Raw genomic sequence first — 15,976 nt, forward strand, 5'->3', positions numbered from 1 at the left:
CCTGAGTTGTGGTAGAGGCAATAGACAGAAGAGTTGGAGATAAGATCAGGACAACACGGCTGATTAGACATTAATATTCTCTGACCGGCATGGGCAGCTCCCACAGCCGCTTCCACCTCGGGGAAAAGGTCTTGCAAGCCTAGTCAAAGTCGACCGTGTTACGACGGCTTGAGCGTTCCTGACCACGGCGTACACTTTGATAAACATTAACCAAGTCAAGACTATGTGGCATAGCCCATCACCAGCGGCCGGGTAGGTCGAGGTGCCGGCGGCGCGCCACGCGCCAATTGACTCGGCAGGTTCTGAGATCCGGCCAAAGAGACAGAGACTGGAAAATTCAGGCCTCAAAAAGTTACCCAAAAGGAAGACTGAAAGCCAGAGCAGCCCGCTTCGCCATTGATGCGAAGGAGAATGCTGGCGACTCCACGATGTTGTCACAGCCGAAGCCGGGTGCTAGTAGGATGGATGCGGAGAAGTTGCTCAGGACGGCGCAATCAGGAACCCGACACCGCAGATCCCCATCGTGTGGAGTTGCGGCATGCACCCATTGGGTTGGGCTCAAGCAGTGTCGGGGCCAGGCCGCGGAGGTGGACAAAAACAAAGACGGCTTAAGCGCAGACAAAGGATCTCGAGGTTTAGTTTGGAGATGGCTTCAACAGGGAAAGTCAAATTTTGGAGCTGCCTTATGAAATGGCCCCTGGTATCGTCTAAGACGGGAAGGCACCGGCGCTGCTCCTGCCAATAGTCAGCCACTAGCATGGCACCTTCTTAGCATGTATGTACCTAGATACTCAAGTAGTGTAGTAAACTTTGGTGCACCGTGTGCAAGTGGGAGTTGCGGGCGGCCGTGATTGAAAACATGCAGGCTCTGTTTGGGGGGCATCATCGCTTGGTCTTGGCTCCCTCACGCGGGGTCACGCTTCGACACGACTTTCAAGTGCAACAAGGAGGCAAAGCAATATCTATTACATCGCTGCATGCTAGGCCATAATGATGGCATACCCGTCCATTTCTGTCCACCTGGTTAAATCATCAAGGCTCCGCCAAGCATTGCCAGGCTCAGCACAGCCAACGCACCACCCCATCCTGCGCCGGTGGTGTACCAACTACGAAGCGACGATGCAGCTCCAGTGTGTGTAGCCGTCGAGGAGGCCGAAGTCTGCGATCCAGAACCCGATGCGGATGTAGCCGTACCTGATGAGCTATTGCCCACGAGCGCAGTGAGCTTGGCATCATCGGTGAAGGAGACCTTGACGCTTGACGAATTCCTGCAGGCCGACGGTTTGTCACCCTTGCCTTGGACAAAGTTGAGGGCAGCGCACTGCAGGACACGGAATATATGGTTAGTGTGTTCTCGGAATAGTACGTGGCCTGCTTGCTCACCTGGAACAGGAGACCATCTGTCGCAGACGAAACGACACTGAGAATGCCCTTCTTGCCGGCGTACTTGGCCGGCACCACGACGTCAGGCTTGCAAAAGTCGCCTAACCCGCTCTGCTGCACAATGGGGGAGGTCTGTTCCCAGCCAGACTCGGCCTTCTCATCAGTGGTGACGCGGAAGAGCCAATTGCCTTGGGCATGGGTGAGCTTCACGGCGATGGCATCACCATCTACGTGAAAGTCTTGCAAGCGCTTGGAAAAATCCGCTTTAAACCCGCCACAGGGACCCTGATCTTCGTTCTTGTCTTCAAAACCGAGGGATTCGGGGTAGTTGAGGAGGAAGTGGGCAGACCCCAAGCCACAAAGGGCCGACAACAATACAAAGGACTTCATGATGGCAGGATCGGCAAACGGCAGCGAAAGCGGAAGCCGGGTGAAGCAGAAGATTGGAAAGATAGGCGACGAGAAGTATGTCGACGACAGGTCTGAAGACGGGACGGGAGCCACAGCCTTATAGCCCAAAGCTTAGGCACGTGCGGAGAAGGCAATTAACATCCTGGACCGAACTCTGACAAGTTGCGGATCACCCACGCAGTGCTACTTTGACAGATGGTTTTGCCCGAGGGCGGAACACGTCGAAAGCGAACCCAGCCCAACAGTCCAGCATTGCGGAACCAAGCCTTACGAGCTGCTGCAGGGAAGCGCCACGATGATCCATGCCAACGGCACAGGTGTTCCGCCGGATGAGCAGAATCACTCAGCGCTTGGCACCCAGAGGCAGGTCAAAGCATTCCACGATGGTTCGGTGTTGAGGGGCAGATTCAGCACACTCCCACGCCGGAGCCAGCGGTGGGTCTGACGTCGTGCCTGGACTAGGGTCCGGATTCGACGTGAATCGGTCCAATCAGAGTCGCCACATCCAATGCAAGTGAGTACGTTTGAGCAAGTTTGTTTCGTGAGGCTGGAGAAAACCAGCGCAGGCCGGGCCAAAGCCCACGCCACATGGCCTGGACCGGGAGGAACGTTTGGACGAGGCAATGACGACGCACAAGTACAAGTATCGGTGGCATGGTGATAAATGTAGCGGCCATGGCCAATTTCTCAACCCAGGCCGACAAGAAGGGCCCCGTCACGTCACTGTGAAAGAAAGATGCCTCGATATGCTGCGCTACATGGCTGATGGATCGACGGCGCTCTTGCACTCCACTCCTTCCCGGGTCCCTGCTCGACCGCTATCAGACCTCTTTCCACCTCCAACTGGCTCAAACGGCGACCTAATTTCATCTTCAGCCAATGGGCCCCGGGAGGCGACTCACGATTGTACAATTCGCGGCGCGAACAGATGAGCTAGCTCCCGACAGTCTGTGAAGGAAGGCTTACGGCATACCGCCGACGCTCCACCACGCCGCAGACTCCGACCTGGAGCCTTCCCGTTCTCTCCTCCATCATCCTCGACAAAATCAAGCTTACAGGCTATTCGATCTCTGGTATCGTAAACCAGAATCCCCCTTGGTCATGGACATGGGAGACATGCACATGCATGATGCGGGCTTGGGCATGGACTACAACTACGCCCTTGCCAGGGACTACTGGTATATTCTTGCCGTCGTGGTTGGCGGCCTAACTGCGCTCCGGGGAATCGAGATATACGCAGGCAAACAAAGGTATAGCGCAACGTGCCGTCTCTTTTCTTCTTCGTCTTCACACTATGTGCGTGCTAAGGCTTCGAGACAGGTTAAAGGCTTGCAAGGAAACCTCGGTAGAACATGCCACGAGACCGAATAATCACATCAGCCAAGCGTGGGCCACCGCAGCCGCCATCACTCGCGAGATAAGCCATCCCCAGTTTTACGTCTCGAGAGTCGGCTTTCGATGGGCTACCCCTCCGCCGTTGGGAAGAATATTCATTCTGCTGTGCTACTGGGCCATGATCATCTACTTCATGTCCTGGAATGCCGTCAAGGACGATGTCTATTTCTGGGAGCGTATCGGCTACCGCAACGCTTGGGTCACCATAATGCAGCTGCCGTTTCTATTCCTCCTGTCCATGAAATTCAACATAGTCGGCTTTCTGATTGGAAGCAGTCACGAGCGGCTAAATTGGCTTCACCGGTGGGTTGCACGAACCATGCTCATCACTGCGACAGTTCACGGCTGGCATTTTTGGACTGAGTGGGTGCGGGCAGACTTTCTCGAGTACGAATTGTCCATCATGCCTCTGGTCAAGTATGGACTCGGGGCGTGGGGAGTACTGCTCTTCAATGTGGTCGTTGGGTTTGTGCCCATCCGGAGGATGATGTACGAAATTTGGCTCATACAACACGTGCTATCATCTGTCGCCATGCTGGTGCTTCTGAGTTATCACATCCCAGACAGCGCAAAGCACCTCCTGTGGATGTCGGTGTCGTTCCTGGTGTTGGACAGAGCGGCGAGGGTGGCCTTGACGGCCTGGCAGAATACCAGGTGGAGGCCAAACAAGTCGGCTTGCCAAGGCATGAGGCGGTGGGGACACAACATCTCTTTGCGAGCCATTGGCAACTCGGTTACCGTGCTGACCATAAAGGACGTTCACTTCAAGTGGCATGCCGGTCAGCACATCTACCTTTGGGTTCCTAGGCTCGGCTTGCTGGAATCCCACCCTTATACCATTGCATGTGCCCATCAGATCAAGGGAACGTGCTGCTGCAACAGTGTCCAGCTCATCATCCGGTCTCACGGGGGGTTTTCGAAGCGTGTTCATAATTTTGCAGTCAGAAATCCGACCAAGACGCTTGCTGGATTCGTCCTGGGGCCGTTCGGAGTAACCACCAAGTGGGAAGCGTTTGAGACGCTTGTCTTGATCGGGGCCTCGACGGGGGCAAGCTTCACGGTGCCCATCATGGAGAGTGTGGCCTACTCAGAACACGCGTCGTGTGTGCGAAGGTTGGAAATGGCACTGACGGCGAGGACGGCGGAGGAGATGGAATATTACGTGGAAAGGGCTAGAGATGCTGCCAGAAGCGCGCAAGAAAAGGGTATCGAGGTGAGGTTGCACGTTTCCATCACGGGCAGCTATTCAGACGCGGATTCCGGAGTGCCGCTAGTGCGATTCGGACAGGGAAGCAGGGACGAAGCAACAAGTGGCTCGACAAAGGAAGAGGCAACCGACGTGTACTCTGGCAGGTCCGTAGAAGACGGGCTACGACCCAGAAGGAGGACCTCGAGCTCCAGCGCGTCTCGCAACAGCGCAGGCAGCATCCACATGGTGCGCGAGTACACCTCCCGGCCGGACATTGAGGCCCTGCTCCGCGAACCTGTGGAACAGGCATGGGGGGAGACGGCGGTGGTGGTTTGCGGAGGAAAGGAAATCGTGGCGAGGACGCGAAACTGCGTTGGCAAATTGAGCGATGAGCGGGCGGTGCACAAGGGAACAGGCGCACAGGGCATATACCTGCATGTTGAAGAGTATGCATTTTGACTGGAGTTTTGACGCTTGGGCAGCGCCTGATGTATTTATTGAATGTTGTCGATGTCACGTTTTTTTTTTCTTTTTTTTTTTGCGTCTCCCGTGCCTCTTTCAGCAGCCGCCGCGTCAGGACCGCCCGCAGTGGCTCACCACGCACCACACGGGCAGACGGGCAGACGGGCAGACCGTGTCGCTGCAGTTCTTTCGCCGTCGTCGACGTTGCGCGGCGGTTGCAGTTCCGTGATGACGGCAAAAGTTCGGACTCGACGCCTCGTGCGGCTCCCAGCCGATAGGCTTGAATTTATTCATCGACTTCCCAGACCCATGATCGGCCCGCCCTGCCCCGCCTGGGACAGGACGTACCGCTCGCCCTTACTAATCACCTCGTGTGGGCGGGGATTGCCCTGGCTCACGTTGTCGCCGCCAAGCCAGCCGGAACAAAAACGCACGACGCTCGCCAATGGGCTCCCAGGCTCGTGCCTTGCCAAGGCCCAAGGCCTTCGGCCAACGTGTAGCATGCCAACATCCCTGCCGTGGCTGGTTTCCAGCGAAGAAGCAAGACGAGCAAGACGAGCAGGACAGCTAACAAGCCCGTCTGTCCATCCCGGAAGCACAATTCACGTGCGGCCAACGCGCCAAGCAAAACCGGCCGACTGTCTGCGCGGGCGGAGAAAACAGGGAGCAGGAAGCAGGCAGAGGGGGGACGGGGAAACAGGAAAACAATGATGAATCCTGTTTGCTGTACCGAGTACGGAGCACCGAGTTCGGGACGGCGTACGGAGTACAGACGTCCAAAGCCACAAGAGGGGACGAGTCGCACGCAGACTCGCAGTCACAGCCCGAACCGTCTGGCAACACCGTGACGACTGACCACGGGCCAACCGCGTCGGGCGCGCTCCGACAGAAACCACACCAGCCGAGACGACTGAATGAATGGTGACGCGGGCACGACAACGAAAGGGCTTGGTGCTGGTGCTTGGTGCTTCGTCGTAACTCATGGCGGAATGGCACCTCCCGAGCTGGCCGTGGCCGACGCTCGCGCGGACACTCGCCCGAGGGCTCGCCTGGACCACGGACATTGCGGCCATTGTCGTGCTCTGCTTCGTCGCGCAGACGTGGACGGCGACGTGCGGCGCCGTCGCCCCGGGAATCATTGGCGTGAGTGACACTCGTCCCCTTGGTGCTGCTTCGAGCGAGCGAGCAAGCCGGGCTGACGACGTGGGGAGCCCGCAGGCCGTCGTGGCCCTGCTCAACGATAGCTGGCAGATGGTTGCGTTTGCGGACGGCTCGCTCGGCTTCGCGTCCACGAGGCCCCATCGGACGCTCATGTACGACGTCTTCTCGCTGGCCGTCACGCTCGGCGGCATCGTGCTCATGATTGTTTCCAACGTGCAGGGCGGAGGGGCCGTCGACGGGGGCGGAATCGACTTGCACAAGTCTACCATGGCCTGGTTGGGCATGTGGCTCCTGACGGTCGTCATGTAAGTCTCGTCTTTGAGTCCCGTCTTGAGTCCCGTCCTGCGCCCGGGTCGACGTCGCTTGCCGAGAGACAAGGTGCTGACCGCCAGCAGAGTCTTCAGGGCTGGGTTTGCCTTGTGGGCATGCGCCGACTGTTACAAGGAGTATCAGCGAGATGCGAGACGGTATTCGGGGCGGACGGAGTTTGAGCAGGCCGAGATGTGAAGTGGCGACACGGCTTTCTTGATGGTTATTTTGTACATGTTGGGAACCGCTACTAGCATAGCAGCCTGTGCCTTTTATCGAATGCAATACCGTTTCTTTCGCGGAGAGGCTTTGCCTTTGGTCCGTCTCTGACGTCTTGCGTCTGGCGTGCTTGTCGATGCCACATGCCATGTCGACTTGGGCTGCAAACACTGCGCATCCAAGAAGCTCGGCGGGCGGCTCTACGTGAGGATACGGGACGATACGATGCTACCGGCTGTCCTGCCCTCTCTTGCGGCCGTCACTTGCCACAGGTTCAGTTTCGTGGAGCGACACAGGACGATTTGGGCTTTCGCCCGCAGACAATGGTCCGGATTTGTATCCCGTCTCGGCTGCGGAGCCCCGTCTGGCCACCGGACAACCGCCGACCTGGGCGGCCTCCCAAAGCTTAAAATAAAAGCCAGTTCCCTGCTCGTGCTCGCTGTGTTTGCGAAACACGGCCCGACATGACTCATCATCGCACCAGTAGTCCTTGTCCTTGCTAGCATCACTCACTCGCCATCGGGGCCCTCTTGATTCGCAGCAGACGACGCTGTACAGACTTGGCGCCGCATCCCCGACGCCCAGCTTGCAAATTATGCCCGTTGAACTCTAACAAGTAGGCTGACCGGAAGACTGGTCAGGGGAGTATCCGAAAATAATGATGCAGCGGAAATGATCATGTCAGATAACAGGGTACCTGCTCGGATTTTTTCTTTCTTTTTTTTCCTTTTTTCCCCCGCAGACGAGTACTCCACAGACGCCAAAAAAAAAAACACAAAGCAAAGCCTCGACAACATTGCGCAGCCACGTGCACGAAACGTAGTGGCTGCCCGGACGGGGCGGTAGGAGGCGGGAGCATAGAGTTGATGGCGGCAGGAACCAAGGCGCCAGCTGATGCGTGACGATGCCGGCAGCGGCTGATGAATCATACCTCGACGTTATATCTCCTGGCCATGTCGGTCAGCCCAGAAGAATGAGGGGGGGCACGACCGCATCTTGGAAGCTGATGGCGAGGTCGCCGATAAGGAGCAGCAACGCTCTTCTCTTGCTGTTCTTGTCCTCACCCCACCCGGCATCAACCTGCCAGGCGTATTCGCGGCGAGAAAACATCTCGTACCTGACAGACGAGCATTTTTGGGTCGTGGCGGGCAGGAAAAGTCGGGTCGCTCAGCAAACGTTTCAGGGACTTCTTTCGCCTTGACCTCCTTCTCCTTGGTTTCGAGACGTCCTCATGACGAACAATTCACCTCTCCGAAGACGAGGCGAGCCGGCAGAGGAGAGGAGGATCGAAACACGACGGCACACACGGCTCGGTGCCAAATCTTAGTCCGCGATAGAGTTTCGCAGGCCTTGCCCCTGCCCCGGCTCGCGTCACGCAGCCCAGCCCGAGACAGTATCGAGCCGGACGACAGAACAAGCTAAACTGTCGCGCTCTCTCGCGCCCGGCTCCCATTCGCCACAGCTGTGCGCCGCAAAGGCCGGCGTCGTCGTTCAGGACTCGTCATGAGTCAATGATGCCGGCTAGCTGGCCGCTGCAAAACGAAGCCAGGTTCGCGCAAAAGCATCCTTGGTGGACAGCCACGTTTCCCTGTCGGGAAAGAGACGAATTCGAGAGATCAACCAGGGCCGGGCATGAACTGGCCAAACTGGTGCAACTGGTGCGCTCCTGACGCCCCTGACGCTCCATTCCGACTGGCTAGCCCCTGCCGGCCGTGTAGACGAATGGAGGAGCTGCGAGGGGATGATGACGCCTACTGGCGGCGGGCAGACGACGAGCCAGACAGGTGCCGAGGGACAAAGAGATTGTTGGTTGCACCGGAGGGCCCTGATCAGCCTTCTCCTCCAAGGGTGTTGACAGGGGTCTTGAACCTGAGAAAGCTGCGTGACATGCAGAGGCTTGCCCACATTGGCCGTTGCTTCTCCGACGCGTGGAGTAGCAGGCCGTAGATCGTCTCTGATAATCTCGACGATTCCTCGTCCGAAGCCACGGACGGGGCGACCAACCCGGCCAGCGTGCGGAGCGAAAGCTTAATACGTAGACTACAAGGGGACCAGCTAGCGGGCCACTCCCCTTTTCCCCATCTCTTGGTCTGTGGGACAGACTGACTGACATGTTTCCCCCGCGCCGAGGCCATTTGTAGTCGAGATACCTACCGAGAGACTAGTTGTGTTTGCCGTCCCATCTCGTCTCGCCTCTGGCATGGTTCGCTCGCCGTACTCCGTACTTGGGCTTGCTCCCTGAGCACCAGCCCGACTCACGGACAGACCTTGTGCCGCTCGACACTCGTCACATCTTCATCCCCGGACAGGCTTTCTCCCCGGCACCGCCGTGCCGAGCTGTGAGCCCATCGACTCACGTCTGGCCCTGCCAACCATCCCATCACCAGCAGCTTGCATGTACATGTCACCAAGGAAACGTGAAGAGGTGAGGTCTGGTGCAGCTACCCGAGCGCTTGCTCTGCCTTGTCCCCGGCTCAGTCCCCCCACCTCGTGTGCAGCATCTGAACCCTCCCAGTAGACTTGTAGTCTATATATTTGTCTCGCCCATCCTCGTCCTTGTCTCGCCTGCGTCATCTGTAGCCGCCCACCCTGTGCTGCGGCGTCCGTGGATAACCTCGCCTGCGTACCCGGGTCCAAGTCGGCCTCGCGAGCACCAGACACACCTGCTCCCGGCTCAAGTGACGAGCCACGCCATATTGGCGCTCCTTTGCGAGGACAAGCTCGACGGGCGGGCATCTCTCTTGGCCCCAAGGCGACTCCTGACTTCCGACTCGCTCTGTTCGGGCGGCAAAGTTGGCCGACTCCGCGCCGTCATCCGGGGCACACAGACGCATCCGACGCCTCCGACACCATGGGCAACGGGCAGAGCTCTCCGTTGCAGCAGTGTCTGAACACGGTCTGCAGCGGCCGCGGCGGCTGTGCTGGGTATCCCAGTGACCCCCTCTATCAGACCTCGTGGGTCAAGCCCTACAACGCGGCTATCAAAGTGACGCCCATCGCCGTCATTCGGCCCAACACCGCCGACGAGGTGGCCGCGGCGGTCAAGTGTGCGGTGCAGTGCAATGTCCACGTCCAAGCCAAGTCTGGCGGACACTCGTACGGGTGAGTGTGTCCACGAGTCCACGGAGAGACAAGAGACGGGCGGCACCGTAGGCGAGGCGGACTGACATGCTGCTGTCGCGCAGCAACTTTGGCCAGGGAGGCCAGGACGGCTCCCTCATGATCGACATGGCCAACTTTAAAAACTTCAGCATGGACACCACGACCTGGCAGGCCACGTTCGGCGCCGGCATCAGGCTCGGCGAGCTCGACAAGCATCTACAAAAGAACGGCGGCCGGGCCATGGCCCACGGGACGTGTCCCGGCGTCGGCGCCGGCGGCCACGCCACCATTGTAAGTACTAGGCACCCGATGGCAGCAGAGCAGAGCAGACCAGGCCAGACCAGACCACGTCCCCCGTGCTGACACGTGCGAAACCGCAACCCCAGGGAGGCATCGGCCCGTCGTCCAGGATGTGGGGGACCGCGCTCGACCATGTGCTCGCCGTCGAGGTCGTCACGGCCGACGGCCGGGTGCTCACGGCCAGCGAGCGTGAAAACTCCGACCTGTTCTGGGCCGTGCGAGGCGCCGGCGCCAGCTTCGGCGTCGTCACCCGCTTCACCGTCCGCACCCAGCCCGCGCCCGGAAACGTCGTCGAGCACACGTACAGCTTCAGCTTCGGGAAGCAGCACGAGATGGCACCCGTGTACGCGGCCTGGCAGGCGCTCGTCAACGACCCCGGCCTCGACCGGCGCTTCTCCACGCTCTTCATCGCGCAGCCCCTGGGCGCCGTCATCACCGCCACCTTCTTCGGCACCAAGCACGAGTACGAGGCCACGGGCATCCCCGCCAAGATGCCCGCCGGCGGCTCCGTGCACGTCAAGCTCGTCGACTGGCTCGGCTCGCTCGCCCACATTGCCGAAAAGGCCGCCCTGGGCCTCGCCGACACCCCGACGCCCTTCTATAGCAAGTCGCTCGCGCTGCGCCAGCAGGACGCCCTCAGCCCCGACACCATCGCCCGGCTCTTCAACTACACCGGCAGCGCTGACGCCGGGACCCCCCTGTGGACCATCATCTTCGACTCCGAGGGCGGCGCCATCAACCAGGTCCCCGTCGATTCTACCTCGTACCCGCACCGCGACAAGCTCATCATGTACCAGTCCTACGTCATCAGCCTTTCGCTCAGCGACAAGAACAAGAAGTTTGCCCAGGACATCCACCAAATCATCCAGAATGGCTCGTCTCAGGCCGTTACTCGATATGCCGGCTACGTCGACCCCGAACTTGGACGTGCCGAGGCCCAGCAGACGTACTGGGGTGCCAGACTCCCCCGACTTCGCCAGATCAAACAAAAGTGGGATCCCGACAATGTGTTCCAAAACCCTCAGAGCGTCGATCCAGCCGAAAAGTACTAGTAGACGGCCGACAAGACCAGGTCCAGAGTCACCGACACCAACGACAAGTCGGCTGCTGGGCTCTGAGCTGCCAGGGGAGAGCCGGTAGCGGGCCACGACCTGCGCAGTAGCCGGCCCGTTTGTTCACTGCCGCACTGCGCTTGCCTCAGGCGAATTCATCATGGGAGTCGTGGCCAATGGTGTTGCGCAGCTTGTGTGGGAGTTCTTGGTCCTGATAGGTAGTCATTGTAACTAACGTTACATACCGTCTCTTTCGAGGGTGCAGATACTTGTTTCAACTTTGCAGATGTGTAGTAGTATTCTCGGCATTGCATGGGGTTTCAAACCCCTGGCGTCTCCTCCCGATGCCGAGTACTAGTCCGTAACTACCCAGACAGTTACACCAAGCTGTTCATCGGCTGATCTGCGTCCCTATCCAGGAACATGTGGGCCGTTGGGTACGACCCGATGTAGGACCACATCTACCCGACTTTGTTCTCCGCAGACGTTCATCATGTTGCTTCCCACTCCACTGGTGACGGACCGGCCGCAGCCCGGCTGCGGCGGCGGCGGCAGCGTCCAAGCTATAAATTTGACGCTCGCTCGCTCCCTGTTGATATTCTCCACCTTGCACTCGATTTTGCCTCTCACCGACTCGACTTGTAAATTCCAAGACGCGCCTTGTTGAGAGTACCAAATCGTCCCGCCAGCGGCCCAGAGTCCCCGTGCTCGGCGAGAGCATCCGGAGCGTGCGTGAATATCCTTCTTCCAAGGGCTTGCTGCGCACGACACCCCCGACGCCAAGTCTCCCACGCAGACCGGCCCCTAGAGCTAGCTCTGCAAGGCCCCAATCGGAAACTTGGCAGCAAGGCCTCGAGATGAGCACCGCCAATGTTGCCAAGCCGATGCTAAAGGGGACGGGGACGTCTTCGGCCGCCATGACGGATCCGAATGACGTGTACACGGCCTCGTCGGCCTTTTTTGAGGCCATCTGGGAAGCTGGCATCACTCACTGCTTCGTGAATCTGGGCTCGGATCACCCCAGCCTCATAGAGGCCATGGTTAAAGGGCAGAGGGATGCCGAGGGCAAGTTTCCCCGGATTATAACGTGTCCGCATGAGGTGAGACGCGGCTGCTGTGGGCCCGCGAGGCCAATTCATTCTCTCCCACTCTCACTGCCCGTCGTCAGTTGCCTGCTGATGACGGTTCTTAGATGGTGGCCATGTCCATGGCAGACGGCTACGCTCGACTCACCGGCAAGCCGCAGTGTGTCATTGTCCACGTCGACGTCGGGACGCAGGGGCTCGGGGCGGCCGTCCACAACGCATCTACGGGCCGCGCCCCCGTGTTTGTTTTCGCCGGCCTGTCCCCTCTGACCGTCGACGGCGAGCACAGGGGCAGCCGGACCGAGTACATCCACTGGATGCAGGACGTGCCGGACCAGAAGCAGATCCTGGGGCAGTACTGCCGATATGCCGGCGAGGTCAAAACCGGCGCCAACATCAAGCAAATGGTCAACCGGGCGCTGCAGTTTGCAAGGTCCGCCCCCCAGGGCTCCGTATACCTATGCGGCGCTCGTGAGATCATGGAGATGGACATTAGGCCGTACCGCCTTAAGCAGGAGAACTGGGAGCCGATCCAACTCGGGGGTCTTCCCGAGAGCGGCGTCGGCAAGATTGCCCGTGCGCTCGCCGGCGCCGAGAGGCCGCTCGTGGTCACTGGGTACTCGGGGAGGAACCACGCGTTCCCTGCCTCGCTTGTCGAGCTTGCCGATGCGGTTCCCGGGCTGCAAGTCTTGGACACTGGTGGTAGCGACATGTGCTTCCCGGCTGATCATCCGGCCTGGCTGGGGCTGCGATACGGGGTCAGCGAGGCGGTGTCGCGGGCCGATGTTATAGTCGTTGTGGACTGCGACGTGCCGTGGATCCCTACGACGTGCAGGCCCAAGGACGATGCCGTGGTATTTCATGTAGATGTTGATCCGTTGAAACAGCTCATGCCTGTGTTTTACCTCGAGGCCAGGGAACGCTACAGGGCCGATGCTAGGACCGCAATTGACCAGATCACGACGGCTCTCAAGACGGGCGACGCTGCTGCAAAACTCGAATCAATGGACAGAAGCGGAGCGGCCAAAAGGGTGCAGGACGAGTACAAGAAACTGCTGGCGAGTATCGAAGACAAGGCGAGGCCGAACCCAGACGGGGGCTTTGGCACAGGTCACTTGTGTCGTACGCTCAAGTCTCTGTGCCCGGAGGACACCATCTACGCCGTCGAGGCCGTGACAAATACATACTTTGTCCACGACAACATCCGGCCCACGACGCCGGGCTCCTGGATTAATTGTGGCGGAGGCGGACTCGGTTGGTCTGGCGGCGCTGCGCTGGGCATCAAGCTGGCCGCCGAGGCAGAGAAGCCGGGCAAGGGCGCGTTTGTGGTGCAGATAGTCGGCGATGGGTCGTATCTGTTTAGCGTTCCAGCGACTGTCTACTGGATTTCGAAGCGCTACGGCATCCCGGTTCTTACGATTGTGTTGAACAACAATGGTGAGGGTGGCCAACGATGCAGGTTGGGCGTTGCAGGAGAATACCGGCTAATGGTGCTACAGGCTGGCAAGCGCCCCGAAGGTCCCTGTTGCAGGTACATCCTGATGGTCTTGGCTCCAGGGTTTCGAATGAAGAGATGAATATCTCTTTCCGCCCCGTGCCTGATTACTCGGGCATCGCCAAGGCGGCGGCAGACGGTGATATTCATGCCGCGCGGGTTTCGCAAGCATCTGAGCTGGAGGGCTCGCTGAGAGAGGCAATTGACAAGGTCAAGGGTGGCCAGACGGCAGTACTGGACTGCAAGGTCGTCACGGGATGCTGAGCGAGGTGCAGGGGGGTCAAGGCGTCGCAACTCGCAAGGAGGGAGGACTTGGAGATGAAGATGAACATGGAGACGGACGTGGACGTGGACGTTGGACGTGGAGTCGTGGACAATGGATCGAGCTGTTGGATGTATCTGGCTATCGGGCGCCCCGCTCCGATGTACGGCGCCATGTTAGTGCATACTTGACAGCATCACCATGCCACACATCAGCCGATCGGAGCCGGGTTTTTTGCCTCGCTGTGGACAGAACACCCCACGACTTCTCGGTAAAAGTGCTTTCCGCATCCAGAGCGGGGTTGCTCCATGTTTTCTGTTTCGTTCGGCTCTCTTGTCCCGAGTTTGGCGCTTTTGTTTTCTTTTTTGTCCTTTCTCGCCCTTCATGGCCCGCTCGACACTAGACAATTTTAGGATGCCCTCGTGACGATCCCCATCCCATCCCCATCAACGACGTGCGCCCACCTTATTTTCAATGACCAGAGCAACTTGACACATGTTTTTTTACCCCCTTGTCAATCTGTCCGTCTGCGATATAATACGTTTGTGACAAATATATCATGAATAAGCGTCAGACATCGTTTTCACCCCGTCTGTATCATCTCGGGCGTCACTTGCGCATTCGCGACGTCGTGTCGTGATCGCGACCATTGTCTTCCTTTCGCTGCCCCATGTCGCCATCTCCTGTCGACCATCTTTTGCGGTTCGAATCAACCATGACCGACACGACTCAGCAGACTGTTGTCGCGGATGACGCGCCCATGCCCCAAGGCGCTTCCGATGCTGCACCCGGAGCCTCGATCCCTCCGTCTCCTCCGGTTCCGCCGTCCGATCCCAGTACCGCCGCAGTAGCCGACAACCAAGACAGCGTCACCGACGAAAACGACCTCTTCAAACTACCCGCCGAGGAAGCATTGCGCCTCCTCAGCGCCAGCGTGGAACTCCTAGTCCGGATGACTGGTGATTTCCCCCCTACGCCGCCCCCCAAAACGCCCACGGATCCCCAAATGACCGGCATGCTCGTCGAAAAGGACAACATTGTACGCTCGCATTCCCAGCAGAGTCTGACGCGGATGAGACGACAAGCTGAACGCGCCGCTGTCCACCGGCAAGGCCACCATGCGAATCCCTCACACCGAGGTGACGGCGGCGTGAACAGACTGCAGGCGTACAGCGCCTCAATGTCTGCCCACTTTGCTGCCCAACAACACGGCGCATCGTCGATACCAACCACGTCACCAGAGCCCGTAGACGGCGTCAAGCTACGTCAACACTCGGAAACCGAGATGGCGCCGTACATCGTCGTCGGCGCCGACTCCCAGCCCGTAAACCTCCAACATGGCGCAATGACGCGCAAGTTCTACAGCAAAAGGGAGCCGCCGATCCCTCTGGGCCAGTATCTACTGCGCTTACACAAGTTCTGCCCCATGAGCACTGCCGTCTATCTCGCCACGTCGCTTTACATCCACCGCCTGGCTGTCAAGGAACGTGCCATTCCAGTGACGAGACGCAACGCCCACAGGCTACTCCTGGCCGGGCTACGAGTAGCCATGAAAGCACTCGAGGACCTGTCGTACCCGCACGCCAGGGTCGCCAAGGTCGGCGGCGTCAGTGAAGTCGAGTTGGCACGGTTGGAGATTAGTTTCTGCTTTCTGGCTGGCTTTGAGCTGGTCGTCGGCGAAGAGCCGCTGCGGAAACATTGGCAGGAGCTGCGTGGCGGCAGTGCACAGCAGATTCTTAACGGGACGGATGTTCCGACTTTGAAGCTGACCAAGAGGCCTAGAGAGCTGGCGCACACGGGTGGATGACGACTTGCATATTGGACGAAATGTGGATAGGACACGTCTGGGGTGGCGTCTCGGTGTTTGACTGGCGTATACAGAGTTGCCTTGTCTTGGGTAGCGAATGGGTTGCACTTTGGACCGCGTGGGCATTTGCAACGGCGTCAATTTCGTACTGAGCGGGTAGCGGGTTTGCTTGAATATACGTGGCTGCAAAGCGACTCGCTGTACGAGGTCCTTTGCCTCTTGACTAGTTCTTGACCTTGACGTTGATGCAGGCTATGCCCGATGCCCGATGTGTGCTGCCACCAACTCTGAATACAACTGAAATATGAAGACGGATCTACGGCGGCCCGTGAAGCCGTGGACGA

The 15,976-nt window shown here is 58.9% G+C and overlaps 6 protein-coding genes across 6 annotated transcripts; 5 read left to right on the plus strand and 1 right to left on the minus strand.

The window, feature by feature from the left end:
- Positions 1 to 1,024: 1,024 nt before the first annotated feature.
- Positions 1,025 to 1,773, minus strand: MAM_02605 (uncharacterized protein; the record flags this gene model as incomplete). The annotated part of the gene is made up of 2 exons (XM_040821404.1): positions 1,025 to 1,321; positions 1,384 to 1,773. 2 exons carry the CDS (start codon positions 1,771 to 1,773, stop codon positions 1,025 to 1,027), a joined length of 687 nt encoding a protein of 228 aa, XP_040680818.1.
- Positions 1,774 to 3,088: 1,315 nt separating this feature from the next.
- MAM_02606 (Flavoprotein transmembrane component) lies at positions 3,089 to 4,837 on the plus strand (the record flags this gene model as incomplete). Its single annotated transcript, XM_040821405.1, has 1 exon — positions 3,089 to 4,837. The coding sequence occupies one exon, from the start codon at positions 3,089 to 3,091 to the stop codon at positions 4,835 to 4,837; it is 1,749 nt and encodes a 582-aa protein (XP_040680819.1).
- A 984-nt stretch (positions 4,838 to 5,821) lies between these two features.
- Positions 5,822 to 6,508, plus strand: MAM_02607 (uncharacterized protein; the record flags this gene model as incomplete). The annotated part of the gene is made up of 2 exons (XM_040821406.1): positions 5,822 to 6,306; positions 6,397 to 6,508. 2 exons carry the CDS (start codon positions 5,822 to 5,824, stop codon positions 6,506 to 6,508), a joined length of 597 nt encoding a protein of 198 aa, XP_040680820.1.
- Positions 6,509 to 9,380: 2,872 nt separating this feature from the next.
- On the plus strand, positions 9,381 to 10,983 carry MAM_02608 (FAD-binding, type 2; the record flags this gene model as incomplete). The annotated part of the gene is made up of 3 exons (XM_040821407.1): positions 9,381 to 9,631; positions 9,715 to 9,922; positions 10,018 to 10,983. The coding sequence occupies 3 exons, from the start codon at positions 9,381 to 9,383 to the stop codon at positions 10,981 to 10,983; spliced, it is 1,425 nt and encodes a 474-aa protein (XP_040680821.1).
- Positions 10,984 to 11,840: 857 nt separating this feature from the next.
- MAM_02609 (Thiamine pyrophosphate enzyme, N-terminal TPP-binding domain protein) lies at positions 11,841 to 13,827 on the plus strand (the record flags this gene model as incomplete). Its single annotated transcript, XM_040821408.1, has 3 exons — positions 11,841 to 12,083; positions 12,176 to 13,505; positions 13,568 to 13,827. The coding sequence occupies 3 exons, from the start codon at positions 11,841 to 11,843 to the stop codon at positions 13,825 to 13,827; spliced, it is 1,833 nt and encodes a 610-aa protein (XP_040680822.1).
- A 713-nt stretch (positions 13,828 to 14,540) lies between these two features.
- Positions 14,541 to 15,632, plus strand: MAM_02610 (Cyclin PHO80-like protein; the record flags this gene model as incomplete). The annotated part of the gene is made up of 1 exon (XM_040821409.1): positions 14,541 to 15,632. One exon carries the CDS (start codon positions 14,541 to 14,543, stop codon positions 15,630 to 15,632), a length of 1,092 nt encoding a protein of 363 aa, XP_040680823.1.
- Positions 15,633 to 15,976: the final 344 nt, after the last annotated feature.

This window comes from Metarhizium album, assembly GCF_000804445.1.
Source record: "Metarhizium album ARSEF 1941 chromosome Unknown scaffold_4, whole genome shotgun sequence".
NCBI classification, from domain to species: Eukaryota; Fungi; Ascomycota; class Sordariomycetes; order Hypocreales; family Clavicipitaceae; genus Metarhizium; species Metarhizium album.